This window comes from Narcine bancroftii, chromosome 2 (genome assembly GCF_036971445.1).
Source record: "Narcine bancroftii isolate sNarBan1 chromosome 2, sNarBan1.hap1, whole genome shotgun sequence".
In the NCBI taxonomy this organism is placed as follows: Eukaryota; Metazoa; Chordata; class Chondrichthyes; order Torpediniformes; family Narcinidae; genus Narcine; species Narcine bancroftii.
Window position 1 is genome coordinate 148,222,567 of NC_091470.1, and position 17,281 is coordinate 148,239,847.

The following is a 17,281-nucleotide window of genomic DNA, read 5'->3' on the forward strand; positions in this document are numbered from 1 at the left end:
TCCTGTAATAGGCAGGACTAAAAACTAGCACAATATAAGTGTGTTGAAATTGTGTATTCCTTCAGTTATTCCTTTTAAAACTTCGTTAACCAAGTCATTAACAACAGGATATCCAAAAATCTGATGGATGTTACATCATTGTCCTGTTCATTGAACACTAGTAATTTCAGACAGTCTAGAATAAACTACAGATCTGATGGAAATAATGCACATACCATGACTTTTCTTTAATGAACAGCAAGATGTATTGATGACTATTTATTTCCTGCAGCTAGATTTCCTCTGTGGCTTTAGTGACAAGTGGTGATCGCTGATTGTTAGTAGGAATTGGAGTTGCATTTGTCTTTCTGACCATCTTGTGGCAGTATCCAGCACCCCTGCGTGAAAGGCCAGAAATAACCATATTCGGAGGCCAGCTGGAAGATCATTGTTAATGAAGATTAATGTTTTCTGGCAAATGCTTGAAAAGGTCACAGTTTCTGATCATTATCTTCTGAAGAACAGAATTATGACAGGTTTTGTTTCTCATTTAGTTAATTCTTCTTTCTTCAGTGTAGTGTTGCAATAAAGCGGATATAGGTATGGAGCAAGAGAAATGGAAAGAAGGCTGTTTATTTTTAACTTTCCCATAGTAAAATGATAGCTTTTCCCTGATCAGAATATTTGTTTATGTTAGCAGGTTAATGATATTCACACACTAAATATAGAAAAACTGCACCAATCTAAGCAGAGGAGCAAAAAGGGCAACTTATTGTTTGTCTGCCAGCAATTTGTCTGAAGAAATGGGGTGTCTGGGAATATACTGCCTTGACCACTAACCATATCTCCCCACTCTAGCGTCTGCCCTACATCAGTATTGTGGGCAACATCAAATTAACAGCATTGAGCCGTTAAGGGAACTGTTACGGGTTATATTATATATTATACTATATATAGATATGTCTTTAAAAGAGAGATTATGGGGGTTTAGTGTAGGTTATACTTCACAAATAAAGTAACACTTCACAAAAGACGTCTCATTTAAAATGCAAGAGCTTTGCTGAAGCTAAACGTTCAGGGTCAAGTTGGCTTTGCAGAGACAATGGAACTGCTTTGGAAAGAATTTCTAAAACATGTGCAAATGGAAAAGTCTGGGCTCAAGTGCTGATAAGATCTTTCAAAGATTGGATTTGGCCTTGGGAGAGGTTTTGGTTATTACAAGCAGAGGAAAGAACTAACAGGATTCTTCTCTGAGTGAGAGAGAGAGAGTAGCCACTTTCAGATACAGATAATGTGCCAGCAGATGAGGCTGGGGGAGTGCAGCTGGGACATTCATGTAGCCGCGGAGAAGACGCCTTTCTGTCACCTGAACGTGCCGCCTGAACGAGAGCCGTGTCTGAGTGAACGCTGGCTCCTGTGGACTGTGGTCGTAGTCCTACTTCTGCTTTCAGGTGCAACAGGGGATTCTCCGAGCCAGAGAATATACCTACAGGAGGAGGGTTAGGTAGGTGCTCCTCCTGGCTGGGTTCTCCACTTTTAGGTGCCCACCCAACATCTGCACTGGAGTACAATAGGTGGCTTTACAGTCGGGTATTCTGGCCACCTGAAAGCGACTAGAGAGAGAAGTCAGTTCTACAGTAGCAGTTGAGGTTGCAAAATGGCAAGCTGACAGGCTTGTTGAAAAACCCTATTTTGAAGACAGGTTGTGAGTTCAGCCTGTTCAAAACCCTTGTAGTCCTTACAAGAGGAAATGGCTGGCTAGAGTGTTTCTCCTGAAATAAAGGAAACAAGAAGAACTGTGGTGACCTGGAAGAAGAGGTTATCATTTAGAAAACCCATGATGGGGCAAGTTTCTTCAGCAAGACACTGAAGTGACTGATTGGAGGAAATCAGTTTGTGGGTGTCCAACGAGCAACAAATATCTCTCTGAAACCAACAAGAACCTTCCTGAGTAGTTACCACTTAACTTTAAACACCAGAGCTTGGTGAAGAATCATATATGTTAAATTCTGTGCACAGTATAAGAATTGCCTGATAACGGTGAACTTGGAGAAGTAAAAAGTGAATGATTGGACAGTGAAACAGAGAACTTCCCTGAACATATACACATTACATACATGTGTGCTTAGAATTAGAAGGGGGTTAAGTTAATAGTAATAAGTTAAAGATTGGTCCGGTTATTATATTTAAAGAAAATTAAAAGCAACTTATGTTTAAGTAACCATTTGTCTTGGTGAATTTTTATTGCTGCTGGGTGTTGGAATCCTCTGGGCTCGTAGCAGAACAAAATTCTTTGCTTGACAATACCTAAGAAAAAACACTTGAAAATATAAGAGCTCATTATTTATGGCACTCTGGACCATGGTTCAAAAGCACTAAAATGTCGGTCATAGCTCCCTTTTAGCACCTTCACCTCCGCAGAGACAAAGGCATGGAATCTGCAATGACATTTCAGGGACACGGCAGGGAAGCTTTGCCAGAGGTGCTCATTGTTCAGAGAAGATGTTGAACCAAGGCCTCACCTATTCCTCTTACTTGGACATGAAATATCTCAGTTACTAATCAAAGAAAGAAGAGCAGAATAGTTTTCCCCAGTGCCCTAACCAATGTTTGGCCCACAATCAACATGTCCATCAGGTTACCTGATAACTATCCTATTACTCTCTATTCCTAGCGTGATTCCTCCTCCCCCTGCTTGCTGCTGTGCCATCCCTCCCTTATCCACCTCGAACCTCCTGGCTTTAGGACGGTGCTCCTCTCCTACCAATTTGTTTAGGCACCTGCTGACATTTTTCCACACCTTGATGAAGACTCAAGCCCGAAACATTGGTTGTGTATCTTTATCTTTGCTGTATATTTTGCCTCCATTGCAGGCAAAATCTTCACTAGGATTCTCCTTAATAGACTACTACCTAGTGTCGCCAAAAATGTCCTCCCAGAATCACAGTGTGGCTTTCGCGCAAACAGAGGTTCCATACTGATATGGTCTTTGCCCTCAGACAGCTCCAAGAAAAGTGCAGAGAACAAAACAAAGGATTCTACATCACCTTTGTTGACCTCACCAAAGCCTTCGACACCGTGAGCAGGAAAGGGCTTTGGCAAATACTAGAGTGCCTTGGATGCCCCCCCCCCCAAAGTTCATCAACATGGTTATCCAACTGCACGAAAACCAACAAGGTCGGGTCAGATACAGCAATGAGCTCTCCGAACCCTTCTCCATTGACAACGGCGTGAAGAAAGGCTGCGTCCTCGCCACCAACCCTCTTTATTATCTTCTTCAGCATGAAGCTGAAACAAGCCATGAAAGACCTCAACAATGAAGACGCTGTTTACATCCGGTACCGCACGGATGGCAGTCTCTTCAATCTGAGGTGCCTGCAAGCTCACACCAAGACACAAGAGCAACTTGTGTGTGAACTACTCTTTGCAGACGATGCTGCTTTAGTTGCCCATTCAGAGCTAGCTCTCCAGCGCATGGCGTCCTTTTTTGCGGAAAGTGCCAAAATGTTTGGCCTGGAAGTCAGCCTGAAGAAAACTGAGGTCCTCCATCAGCCAGCTCCCCACCATGACTACCAGCCCCCCGACATCTCCATCGGGCACACAGAACTCAAAACGGTCAACCAGTTTACCTACCTCGGCTGCACCATTTCATCTGATGCATGGATCAACAATGAGATAGACAACAGACTCGCCAAGGCAAATAGTGCCTTTGGAAGACTACAAAAAGAGTCTGGAAAAAACAACCACCTGAAGAAACACACAAAGATCAGTGTGTACAGAGCCGTTGTCATTCCCACGCTCCTGCTCGGCTCCAAATCATGGGTCCTCTACTGGCATCACCTACGGCTCCTAGAACGCTTCCATCAGCGCTGTCTCCGCTCCATCCTCAACATTCATTGGAGTGACTTCATCACCAACATCGAAGTACTCGAGCTGGCAGAGTCCGCAAGCATCGAATCCACGCTGCTGAAGATCCAACTGCGCTGGGTAGGTCATGTCTCCAGAATGGAGAATCATCGCCTTCCCAAGATCGTGTTCTATGGTGAGCTCTCCACTGGCCACCAAGACAGAGGTGCACCAAAGAAGAGGTACAAGGACTGCTTAAAGAAATCTCTTGGTGCCTGCCACATTGACCACCACCAGTGGGCTGATATCGCCTCCAACCGTGCATCTTGGCGCCTCACAGTTCGGCGGTCAGCAACCTCCTTTGAAGAAGACCGCAGAGCCCACCTCACTGACAAAACACAAAGGAGGAAAAACCCAGCACCCAACCCCAACCAACCAATTTTCCCTTGCAACCGCTGCAACTGTGCCTGCCTGTCCCGCATCGGACTTGTCAGTCACCAACGAGCCTGCAGCAGACATGGACATACCCCTCCATAAATCTTCGTCTGCGAAGAAAGAAAAATAAAGGACACTGAGTTTCTCCAGCATTGTGTTTTTACTGCAACCACAGCGACTGCAGACTTTCGTGTTTTATGTCTCTCGTATTACTATTGTTCCAACTGTGACTGCACCTGAAAAATATTTCATTGCCTTTAGAACGTTGTAAAGCATTCTGCATTTGTGAAATACAAAGAAACATTATTTACATTTACCTCAACTATGATTGCTTCTCCCAAATGAAATAAATCTGAAATGTTAAAATAAAAGAAATTACTGAGTATATCAGGTAGGGAGAGAGAGAAGCAGAATTCAATATCTTTTCTTCAGAATTGGAAAAGATTTAGGAGGAATCGCGGAGCTCAGGTGGGGAGGGGGAGATTGCAAAGGGGAAGGTCTACGATCTGGCAAAATTAACAAAAGGGATGATTGGTTGCAAGAGGAATGAGCCTGCAGAGAAAAAAAATTGGTGTGAATTTAGGAGGTGGATGTTGTGGATAGTAAGAAGGGTCGTCTTTTTGATTTACAAAGATATATTTGATCTTTGGCTCTGATAGGACTGTCCACACCTGTTTCAAAAAACTTACGAGTTTTACTCCATCCAAGGAACCTGCTGGAGGAACTCAGTGGGGTCTGTGGAGTGATGGTGGGGGGGTGGGGTGGGGTGGGTGGTGTGAGAAAGGAATTTTGGGTCAAGACCATAATTCAAGACTGACAGTGCAGAGGTGAGGTAGTCAGTATAAGGGGAGGGTGAGACAGGGGCTAGTAGGTTTTAGGTGGAGCAAGGAGGAAAAAATGATGATGAGCAGATGGAACCAGGGTGGAAGTGGAAGACAGAGGCAGGTAGGTGATAGGTGGAAAAAACATTGCAATGCTAGAGGAGCTTGGCTAGTCTTTCAGCATCCATAGGAGATATTGTTATATTGCTAAAAAACAAGAAATCTCAGAATAGAGAGAGTGCTGGGTGGGGGAGGAGTGCAGACCAACAAAACAAATGAATTGGGTATGATAAGGAGAGAGGTGAGGATTGATTTTTGTCTGTGTGAAAGGAGATAGGAAAAAGAGAGAGAGAGAGAGAGCGCTGGAGGAAGGTGATAGGGGAGGAAGAGATGATAGGTGGAAGCAAACAAAGAAAGAAAAGACAGTAAAAGCCAGGTTGGGTGAGGGGTAAGGTAGAGAGAGCCCTTGGAGAATGATAAGCAGAAACACAAAGATTGCCTGGGCTGTAACAATATCTCATATTCTACCTAGGTTCCCTACATCCCAATGATATGAATTTTCCAATATCAGTTTGACTACCTGCTGGTTCCCCTCTCTTTCTCCTCATTCACCTCCAGTGCTCATTTTTGTTCCCTTTCCCATTTCCCTCTTCAGCTCCTCATCATCCATTTCATTCCTCTCCGCATCCTGTTTCTATTGACTACCCACACTCTTCATCTATCTGATCCCCTCCCCCATCTGGTCCCATCTTCCCTTCGTGGTTCTCTTAATCCTCTTCCTTACCTATCAGATTCCAGCACTGGTTATTTTAATGTTGCTACTTTGAGAACAAACATCTCTGGATCCATTGAGCAGGTTGTGTGAAAAGGGACATTTTTGACCATTTGTGAAATAAGTGTGTTGGGCGGCACGGTTAGTGTAGTATTTAGCAGAATGCTATTACAGCGCCAGCAACTCGGGTTTGAATCCTGCGCTTCCTGTGAAGAGTTTGTACATTTTCCCTGTGACTCCATGGGTTTTCCCCAGGTGCTCCGGTTTCCTCCCACCTTCCAAAAATGTACGGGGTTGTAGGTTAATTGGGGTATTTGGGCGGCATGGTCTAATGGGCCGGAAGAGCCTGTTACCGTGCTGTGTCTAAATTTAAATTTAAACACTGGGCTGAAACATTGATGTTTATCTTCACAAATGTTCTCCATCCAGGTGAAAATTTCCAGTATTTTTTTATAGGCCTTTTTTCAATTGACATTTAATTTGACATTTCCATTCATTAATAATCTAATTTCAAACAAAGGGTTTGATTCCCAGACGTTCTTTTAAAAAGGTATCACATTTCTCTCCATCTTTTTATTCCCATATGAAATTTATCTAATTTGGCCTCTCATTCGGTCACAAAGACCCAAGATTTTTTTTATTGCTCCTGTTTAACCTTTTATGTAAGGATGTAATTATGAAGTACTCCTAAAAAGCCACTTTTTTCTTTGAACCAATATTCTGTGAGCCTACTTTTTCCAGTAGACTGATCTATTTAGCTTGGTGGTAGCAAATCAGGATGAAATCTTTGTTCAATTAACATTTCCAAATATTTTTTTCTGCTTTACCTCAGCTAACACTGTGCCACTTATTAAATCATTGTTTAAAAAGACTTTGCAGGAATCTATATTGCATACATTTCTTAATATAAAATGCCATTTGCCAGTCATCTGGCCAGCTGCAGATATTTTAAATGTTATTCCTCTCTGAGGAAACCTGTTCTCATAAACAACCTGGTGGCATCCACTTGTTTGCTCATCTGTCAGATGCTGCTTTAGTGAAGGTTGGTAATGGTTACTGTGAACAGTGGCATTGTCAGCATTGATGCCTGGAAAGATGCCATGTGGCCACTTAGGACAATGATCACTGATGAGTGCCATCTGTGGTTGATTTTGTTGTCCAGTTTGACGTTTTATCCTCTTTCAATTGTTATTTTCACACCAGCCTTAACTTTCCCAGAATAGTCCACACTAAATGTTTTCTCTATTCAAAATGTGTATCTTCCAGTTCCTCACTATTGGATGTGACTGAATCTTGGGTAATCTTGATTAAACCATTATTGGATTTAATTCTGAAATTCTATTCAAAGAACTCAGCAGTGAATGCATTAATCTGTTTTGAAGATGCTCTTCAATTCCTGAATATAAACAAGATTTTGTCCGTGGTTAAAATTGCAAAGAAATTCTGTAGAAATGCAAAATACTCAATTCATTATAAAATCACATTATTCCATTCCTGTGCAAAGCCTATATCATGATGTGCAGCCTATTATTGTATTACATCTTGTTGTCTGGTGTAAAATTGTTACCTAGACAATAGGATTCAGTAATTTCCACTCATTATTATCTTGTGGAGCTAATGGTCTGGGATGCACAGAACAGTTATTCTGATGTGCTTTGTTTCTGAGTCAGAACCAACTAAGGTTGTTTCGAGAAAATGGAACATGTTTTTGTTTGCTGCATTAGCGCAATGTATAATAGGGTGTTTTTAAGTGATTTTTCTGTAGTTTGGCAGAATTTCCTGATGGATCCTTATCAGGAGGTAAAGAAGTTTTAAATTTAAATGTTGACATGTAGCATGGTAACAGTCCATTTCAGCCCACAAGTGACCTTCAACCCCGGTACATTTTTTTTGAACAATGGGAGGAAACCAGAGCACATGAAGGAAACTCACGCAGACATGGGGAGAACTCCTTAAAGACTGTGTGGCATTCGAACCTTAGTCCTGGTCACTGGCGTTGCACTAACCTCTATGCTAACTGTGCATTGCCCTGACCCAAAAATGCAATGTGTAATTTAGACAGGATCTAGAAAGGCTTGTCTGTAAGCTGATGGAGTGAGACTACTTCAAGCAGACAAACTCAAATCATTTGAACCAGAAGTACAATTGGTATAAAGTCTAACAAGTTTGCAGATCTCCAAGTGCATTCACTACTTATGCACCCTTGAAGTCTACTGAAAAAGATTCTTAATATAGCCGGAGAGCCAATTCTGCTGCTGAGTCACGACTTCTCTTTAACTATTCATACCTGGACTTCTATTTCTCAGATCAGTGAGCAAAGCTGGCTGTATCCCTTAAGTTTGCTGGCTGCAAATCAGTCAAACTCCCACAAGTAACATAACTGCTCTTTTAATGGCAGTTTAATTGTGCGCTGAAGTTTTGATTGCCATTAATTTTTTTCCAAAATCAAAATAATGGGAAAAAATTATAAAGACCAGCAGAGTTGTTCCAAACCTGAACTGGTGTACCAAAAAGGGGATATTATTATTGGTGGCTTTCAAAAGCTTTAGCTGTCAAATTTAGTACCAGTATCATTTGCGATACCATTCCTGGTGCTTGAAAGGAGAATAATCAATGGATCAGTCTAGATTTTTTAATCAAATTATTTTAGTTTAAGTTGGGATCATGTCATTTTTCTGAACTCTCCTCCCAGCCGATGAAACTGCAGCATGCTAAATTCATCTTGTGATCTCTCCTCTTGGCCCATCCTTTAACAAGAAGGAAAATCTCAAAACAGCTCCATAATTTCCCTTTTCTAGATCTAAACAGCCCAAAAGTTTTATTGCTCCCTCACCTCGTATTGTGGAAGTACTCCCTTGCCCTTTCCCCATTGCCCCTTTTTCAAGTATACATACGATTCTTTCTTTTGAAAATTATTATTGCCCTTGTTCCAAAAATGTCTTCAGAATAGTTTAATCTCGATCACAACACGTTTTGCAAAAAAGGAATTAATGCTTCTCGGTTCCTCTAATGTCCTGATGCATTTGTGTTCTGGTTCTGGGTATGCCAATGGTCATCTATGCTCTCAGCAGCACTTGGGCCCCTTAGAATGTTATAGGATTAAGTCCCAGATCTGAGTTTCATGCAAGGAAAATAAGGCTGAGGCCCAGTGCAGTTCTTTCAGCTGGGATGTCAAAGAACCTGCAGTGTAATATTTTGAAGCAGAACTGGTGGATTATTATATGCTCCATGTCCAGGCTAGTATTTATACATGATCAAAATTAGTAAAACATTTTTAGTTTTACAATAAAAGTTCAAAAGTCTGAGTGCTAGTAATCTGGATCACCCAAGAATCCGGACTTCTCAAAAACTCTTGGCTTTTACATGCATGCATGCATTGCATAAGAGCCACAGACGTTCTGCCTGAAATTCTGACTATCTGGACCAACCCAATCCTCGGCAGTCCGGATCTTAGGACAGTTACTGCATCACCATATTCTTTGTGGAAACTTTCTTTGAGCAATTGGGCCAGTGAGTTTCCTAACTTACAAGAATGACTGCACACATGCTCATAGATCATTAATTGGCTGTAAATGACCTAAAGTCCAATATCAAAAGAACATAAACTTTTTATCCTCTTTGACTAAAACTTTCCCTGATCATAAAAACAGTACCTTCTTTGACTCTTTGCTGTGAAGAGAGCAAGTTCCCTCATCACATTGCTGAAATCCCTCGTCCCTTTGAAGAAACATTCTATTTATTTGCACCATAACGCTGATTAATTTTTCCTCCCTACTTTCAGAGGAACATTTTTTTTGCTGAAATAATTGAACATCAAACTCTCCATTTTGCACCGGAACGCTGAGCAATTTCTGTCCAATATCTTTCGACAGAAAGTTCTCATTTGTTGAGAAATTTCTCACATCATAGATTAAAACAGCTCAATTACTGGATAGAATAATTCTAATGAGATGCTCCGATTCCTATTGGGCAGAAGTAAAAAGAAAATCATAGCTTATGGGAGTGCATGTGCGCGCGCGCGCGCGCGCACATACATTTAATTGGTACTCATTAAAGTCCCATTGCTCTGTCTATTAAGAAACCTTTATTCATGCGATTTATGGAAAACCTTTGTCATGGAAAATGATGGATGATAAGATCCAAGCCCTAGATATTCAGGTAGCATGAAATTATTCTCAATTGACCACATTACTTCCTCTAAATTTGTCACATAATGCATGCTAAAATAGTTCCTGAACAGTAATTGTGGCAAATGTTTAAATTCCAACTTTTTAAGAACAGAAGACAGCCTGAAACAAGATATAGATATGCATGTCAACACTGGAATGTTAAGGGCTGATCAAACTCCTCGACAATAAACTCAAATCAGTGACTCATTTAAGGACTTTTACTTTTGCACTTTATTGATTTTTTTTTTCTCTTTGTATTGCAGTCAGTTTATTTACATTTCTTTATTTGTTTACATGGGTATGTTGTGTACAGTTTTTTTTTCACTACCAATAAGTGGTAACTGTGCCTCACCCAGAATCTCAGGATTTTGTGATGTCCTGTATGTACTTTGACAATAAATCTGAAATCTGTTATGATTAGGGCTTGGTCAGCAACATTCAGATTTTATTCAATTCAACAAGATAATTCTGGAATATAAACAAAGTATACTCTGGAAAGCAGTATCTATGGAATGACAAACAATTAAATGTTTCAGGTTGACGTCCTTTCATCAGAAGTTATGGGGCTCTGATTCTGCACAATTCCTGAGCTATAATTTTTAAAATCGCAACTCAACATTTTGAGTATTGGGCTGAGACTCTCTCATTGTGAAATGTTGTCAGTAGTCTTCCTCTTTGCTTTCAAGACCATTGAGCTGAATCTTATCTCCCATTTACAGATTGTGACATTTGCTGATTTATTAAAAACTTCTGGAGCAGGAATTGAGCCCCCAATTAAACAGGGCAGTGGTCAGGCTGGACCTTGTGATTGAATTGGTCATTTGAAAACTCTTTTATTAGTCTGGTTTTATTTTTGTTTCCCTTGGAAAACCCTGCAGCTGAAAGCACGCAAGGTGGACTAAATCCATGGGCTAAATGCAGCACTGTTTGTGGTCCAAGGAATGATTGTAGTGCCAGTAACTGCCCAGTAAATTGCTCCACATTCTAACCCTTGGATTGCTCTACTCCCACACTCCCCTAACCCACCAGCAATCACCATCAGCTCCATTCAATCTGCACTGAAGCACAACATAGTTCTGTGCCCCAATTTCCCTCACTCTCATCAAAATTCTGCATTTAACACTTGTCTACCATTGGTGAAATTGTTCAGGATCTCATTTGAAAAGTTATGCAAAGTTGGCATTCATCTTTCTTTCCACATTTACCATTATTCATTACCCAGACATGCAAAAGTCACAAAGGAACACTTCATCCCATTGCGTCTCCCAGTTCTCCAAGCAGATAGGTAATCTTTCATAACTTCAAGGGGAAAACCTCTCGAATGAATACATGACTGGAAAAAGCATATAAAAGGGAGTGAATCAGATTCCTGGGCTATTAGGACTATTTTTTTGGGATCAGTACAAACTGATGGGTTACAACTGAGCAGAACCAGGATCAATGGTGAGTGCTCATGCTGACTGGGAGAGTTTAAACTAATGTAGAATAAATTGGATAAAAAGTCAGTATGTAGTAGAGGTTGTGTATACCAGCTATTTTCAACGTCTCCACCCCCCCCCCTCCAACCCCTCCCAGGGCCACAGCACATTTAAAGGGACCATGGACTGAAATCATAAAAGTATTTTTAATTTTTTTAATACATTACAGCAATTAGGAGAGAAGGACCAAAACCAACGAACTGACTGCTTCACAGGGAAGGGGGCTCATAAACATTGAGTCCTTGGGGAGCCATAGCCAGAACAAAGGTTGAGAATGGCTGGCTTACCCTACCAAAATGTGGTACCCATTGATTCCACTGAAATATTTCCAAAGTGGAATGGAACACACAGTAGATATTATACAGTGCAACTAAACCAAAGCAACTTTTACCTCCTTTACCAGTTCGAGTTGAAACGAGAAACATTGAAGAATGAAGGTTTGCCGATTGTCTAATGCCAACACTGAATAAAAACTGTACAAGAAGAAACCACAAAGTTCATTTGTTTTTGGGGACCCCCGAGTTTGTGAAATGCACAAAGGAGATCTTTCATTGTCATTGCTTTAATTCTCTCTGTTAAGCTAACCAGAGACATTTTTCTACCTGTAGGGTCTGTGATCACAGTGTCTGGGCGAATGACATTTACCAGTAATAAATCCATGGAGATTGAAGTTTTTGTGGATGTTGACCATGTCTTCAAAAATCCAAAAGAGGCAGCTCATGCCGTGACTGCTTTCTTCACTTATGTTTCCTTGGACAAGGATGGAAAGGCACTTCCTATCCCAACGTTAAAGGTGAGAGAACATATCCAGATCACTTTTCCATACAAAGTTGGAGTTTTGTTTCAATTAATGCATTTGGCCAAGAGCAAAATCAGAATTTATTGGCATTAAAGAGTCACAAAATTCAATGTTTTGCGGCAGCTTCATAGTGAAAACATTCATAAAAACCACTTTTACAAAAATAAATTTAAACAAAACAAAGTGAAAAGTAAGGCAGTGTCTTTGGTTCATTGTTCATTCAGGCATCTGATGGCAGTGGGAAGATGCTGTCCTTGTGCCACTGAGTTCTCATCTTTAAGCTCTACCTTTTTCCGGATGGTAGCAAAGCAAAGAGGGCGTGGCCTAGGTGGTGGGGATCCGTGAGGATAGAGACTGCTTTCTTAGCACACTGCCTCTTGTAGATGTCCTCGATGAAGTGAAGGCTAGTGCTGTAATGTTGCAGGCCAAGTTAACAACCCTCTGGAGATTTTTTTTGTCCTGGGAGTTGGCACCTCCGTAACAAACAGTGATGCAACCAGCCAGAATGCTCTCCATCGTACACCTGTAGAAGTTTTCAAGAGTCTTTGGTGAGCAAATGGAACTGCAAGGTCCGATGGAGCCAGGTTTTCATCAGCTTAGCCTGGGATGATTGTGTTCACCAGACTAGGTCGACCATCTAACCCTTGGCAAGAGTAAAGTTGCAGGATTTGGTCCTCGACTAGGAAATCCAACCCCATTGACTGTCCTGTGATGGTCTTTGGGGAATGAAACCGGTTTGCTTTGCACTGAAGGTATAATAAGTTTGGAAAGAGGACATTTTTCTAGATAATTACCATTCCTTCTCATGTCTTGCTCTCTCTCGGCTTGCAGATTAAGAGAAGCCAGTCGAATTAGACTTTGGAAGGCTGCTTGCACCATGAGCAAAGAAATCTGTATTTATCTATGGAATTCTCTGCTCAATGAAGGCACTACAGACTGTCCTTATTAAATATATTCAAGTCACAGTTAAAATTTTAAATAATATGGGAATAAAAGGTTATGGGAACAAGGAGGAGAAATGATTTTCTTGAAACAATATTTATTTATTTGTATATGTGAAATACTTGTCCTCCATATATGTCTTGTTTTCTGTATGTGTTGGACACTGGCATGACCAGGGAATGAGGGAAAGATTAATAAAATTCAGTAGCATTGGTCTGCTTTGAATATGAAGGTATTATTGTCATTTTCAATTTATTTGTAACTTACCATGAAACTGTAGAATATTTTTTTCATCCTCCCTTCCATCCTGTAGCTCAGTGTGTGACAAGTATTATTTACAGAACAGGAAGATCATTGGCGCAGACTGATTTTATTCAAAATGACAATTTCTTTTCATTTTCATTTGTATATGTTTTATTGTCTGGTTGTGTGACTGTGTGTTTCTGCACTGAGGACTGGATAAAACTGTTTCATCGGTTGTACTTGTGCAATCACCTGACAATAACCTTGACTTGAGGAGCTGTCCACAGCCAGATCAGCCATGATCTCATTGCATGGCAGGGAAGGCTAGATGGGTCAGATGTCATCCTCCTGTTCCTATTTGTTATGATCTTTTGTTCAAGACCTGCACACATCTGCCAGAACTCAGTGTAATGTAACCCTCTGTCAAAAGGGCAATTAACCACTGCTCGTGGATGGCTTTGGGGAGAAGTGATCCTGCATTGTGTTTGGATCCCAGAAATGGCAATGGGGCAAAAGGCGGCTACCAATAAATTTGATTGTACGTGCTGTTTATTTTAGTGTCGGGTAATTGAAAATGACATCTCCCACTCTGAAATACTATGACAACCTTTTCCATTTTGCAGTACCAACCCCAAAACTGAAATAGTCTTTGGACTTGTACAGCCCAAATCAATTTCTAGAATCTCTGATTTTGCTGCAAAATAATCACTTCTCTGTTTCACTGGAACTGGTAAATATCACTCACAAGTGCTGGGCACTAGCTTTACACATGGACTTGAATTTCTTTCAGTTTTTTTAATGAGAGGCATAGAGAACCTTCCACCCAATCCCCAACCTATTTGAAAGGGGCAGCACGGTTCATGTAGCGGTTAGCACAACAATGTTACAGCACCAGTGAATGGGGTTCAAATCTGGCGCTGTCTGTAAGGAGTTTGTACGTTATCCCTGTGCCTCCATGGGATTCCTCCGAGTGCTCCAGTTTCCTCCCACCCTTCAAAAGATCTTCAGGGGTTGTAGGTTAATTGGGTGGCACGGGCTCGAGAGCCAAAAAGGCCTGTATATTTCAATTCAAAATGTTTACATTTAAATTTAAAATGTAAAAAGTTTGTTTCGTGACATCAACAAATTCTATTTCAACAATCTAATGTCAATCATATACTTTGGTTTAAGAATATAGATTTTAAAATGCAAATAATATGCGTGGCCTAATGATCAAAAATATTTGTTTTTGGTCCTTTTTTGGATACTGACATGACTAGGGAGCCAGGGAAAGATAATCTAGGTTAGTAAAATGCAGCAGCATTGGGCTGCTTTGAATATGAAGGTATTATTGTCATTTTCAATGTATTTGTAACTTACCATGAAAACTGTAGAATGGAGTCCACTGCCCACTATCTTTCTCCCTCCTTTCCATCCTGTAGCAAAGTGTGTCAAAAGTATTATTCACAATTGACACAGACTGATTTTATTCAGAAGTTTCTTCATTCACCATCCACTCTGATCTTGTTCTCCAGGCAGTCACCTTTGTCTTAAAGGCAACACTTTGTCTTTATTGCTCTGATACAAGTGACAAAATGGTTATAATTGATACAAATCACGTTCATATTGATGTGCCAAAATAAGATGATAACCTTGCTCAATTAATAAAAATAGCAACATGACCTTTATGATGTATATAAATAGCCCAATGTATCATATAAATAGCATAATATCCATTTTTTTTGTCCTGCCGGGTGACATTGGGATATTTCTTTGGCTATTTTTAAATCCGTATCTATTCTGAGCAATATGAGAAGAGTAGAAGCTTAACATGAGCAGTGCTGTGAATCCCCACGTGGTGCTGTTTATTGTTCAATACATTTGAATAGAGGGTATGTTTCTTTCCCTCTATCCAGAACATCCATTGCTAATTTCTGAGCTGAATTTTTGAAGCTTGATAACTCATAAGAAGTATTTGACGGATGTTATAAATTTTACTCACACCATTTTTTCCCACAGCTGGTATCTCTAATCAGTTTTTGAATTGATACTGGAAGTGAGTAAAAGCCCGTCGCTATTTAAGCAAAAGGATTGTGAACTCATTTTCATCATTTCCTGCTGAAGGCACCCAAAAGAGACCATTATTTAAGGGATGTAATCCATGCTCTTTTAAGTCTAAAAAAAAATATGATTGGCATCATTTTAATTTTAGACACACGGTTACAGGCCCTTTCGACCCACAGCCCGAGCCTCCCAATTGACCTACATACCCAATACATTTTTGAATGGTGGGAGGAAACAGGAGCGCCTAGAGGAAAACCACACAGACAGGGGGAGCATGTGCAAACTCCTCACACATAGCGCTTCTGCACTGCATAATCAGATGAGGTAAAGTTGCATCCAACCACCCCAAATGACACAGTGACCCTTAGTTGTAGAAAGTGCAAAGAGAAAGATCAAAGGCCACCTTCTATTTTTTCATGAAAAATGTTCTCCATCATCTTTATCACTGGAGCTTCTGGGCCTTCTCTCCACCTTAGCAGGTGTTGGTATTTAACATGGGAGGCAAACTTGAACCAAAAGGAAAACAATCCTTGCGTTTTTACAGCTCCCAGCAATGTACCGCATACACACGTAAAAGTCAACTCACTATTTTTTACCCCAAAATCTGGTATTTTCCATATATCCAGTGTAAAAGTCAACCCCCCACCCCATTTTATAGCCCCGGTCACCCACCCATCCAAGCTGTCAATGCTCCGACCATGGACTCTTGCCTAGGTCCAGGCTGCCTGCCCATCCGAGCTCCCGATGAAGTACTTAACATGGTCAAAAGTAGTGTGCATATAATAGTTGACCCCTAAATTTTACCCTAAAAATTGGTCCACAAAACTCAACTATTGCGCACGTGTATATGGTACTTTTTGAATGAACTCACTATTGTAATTGTGGAAAAGCTGCATCTAATGTGTGCATAATAAGCTCCTGCAAGTGGCAAGATGGAAATGTCTAGATCAGCAATGTTTATTGTCTATGTGGAGGATTAAATATTGATTAGTAAACCAGGAATAACTCTGCTGCTCCTGGTCAAAATAGTGTCAAAATGGTCTTTTGCAGCAACTCAAAATGAGAGAAACCCACAATTGATCTTATAGTGCAAACTTTCAGAGATTTTTGTGCTCAAGTCAGTCTGGCTTCAGCAATTCTGCCTCAAATTCCATGCTCCAAAAGTGAAAAACTCTTTCCATTTTTTTTAAAGCAATGCTTTTTTGCACACTATTTTATCAAACACTGTGAGGGATCACAATCTCTCGCTCTGACACCTTGGTCACAAGAAATGGGTGAATTCTTCACTGGACAGTTATTACATTTCATGCTTTCTGAGTTTCTGCTTTTATAAAATAAGATCTTACCTCATTCACATTTCCCAATCAAGACACAAGTTTCTTGTTCTTTCAGACTGCTAGGATATATCCAACTGCCTCACAGCCATCAATTACTCTCTGAAGTATTTTTTGTTGGCAGAAAAGGCAGATAACTTGTTCATTCACAACGAGGTTTTACAAATAACAAATGAGATAAAGGACCTGCTGATCTGTCCTTGAGGCGACTGATAAAAGATAACTATTAAAGCTCCAGAAATATTCCACTGCTGATCTTTTGCATCCCACCAGAACGTATCTCAATTCATTTTAGTCGTTGAGATCTCATCTACATCTGCACACTCTTGATGCATTGAAATATCAGATTGAGATTCAGATGTGACTCAGGGATTGAATGTAGAACTTGCAGCAAGAATGCTTTCAACAGTCTTTTCCATA

At 40.5% G+C, this 17,281-nt stretch overlaps 1 protein-coding gene across 13 annotated transcripts in view; it reads left to right on the forward strand.

The window, feature by feature from the left end:
• acot7 (acyl-CoA thioesterase 7) overlaps positions 1-17,281 on the forward strand; it is a 199,935-nt gene that overhangs the window by 144,236 nt on the left and 38,418 nt on the right. For all 13 annotated transcript variants that reach the window (XR_011351686.1, XR_011351687.1, XR_011351689.1 and 10 more), the window contains one exon: positions 12,109-12,293. Coding sequence is in view for 7 of the 13 variants with exons in the window: in XM_069918506.1 (XP_069774607.1) it covers positions 12,109-12,293 (185 nt within the window). In the remaining 6 variants the exon portion in view is untranslated. The remainder of the gene's footprint in view (positions 1-12,108; positions 12,294-17,281) is intronic.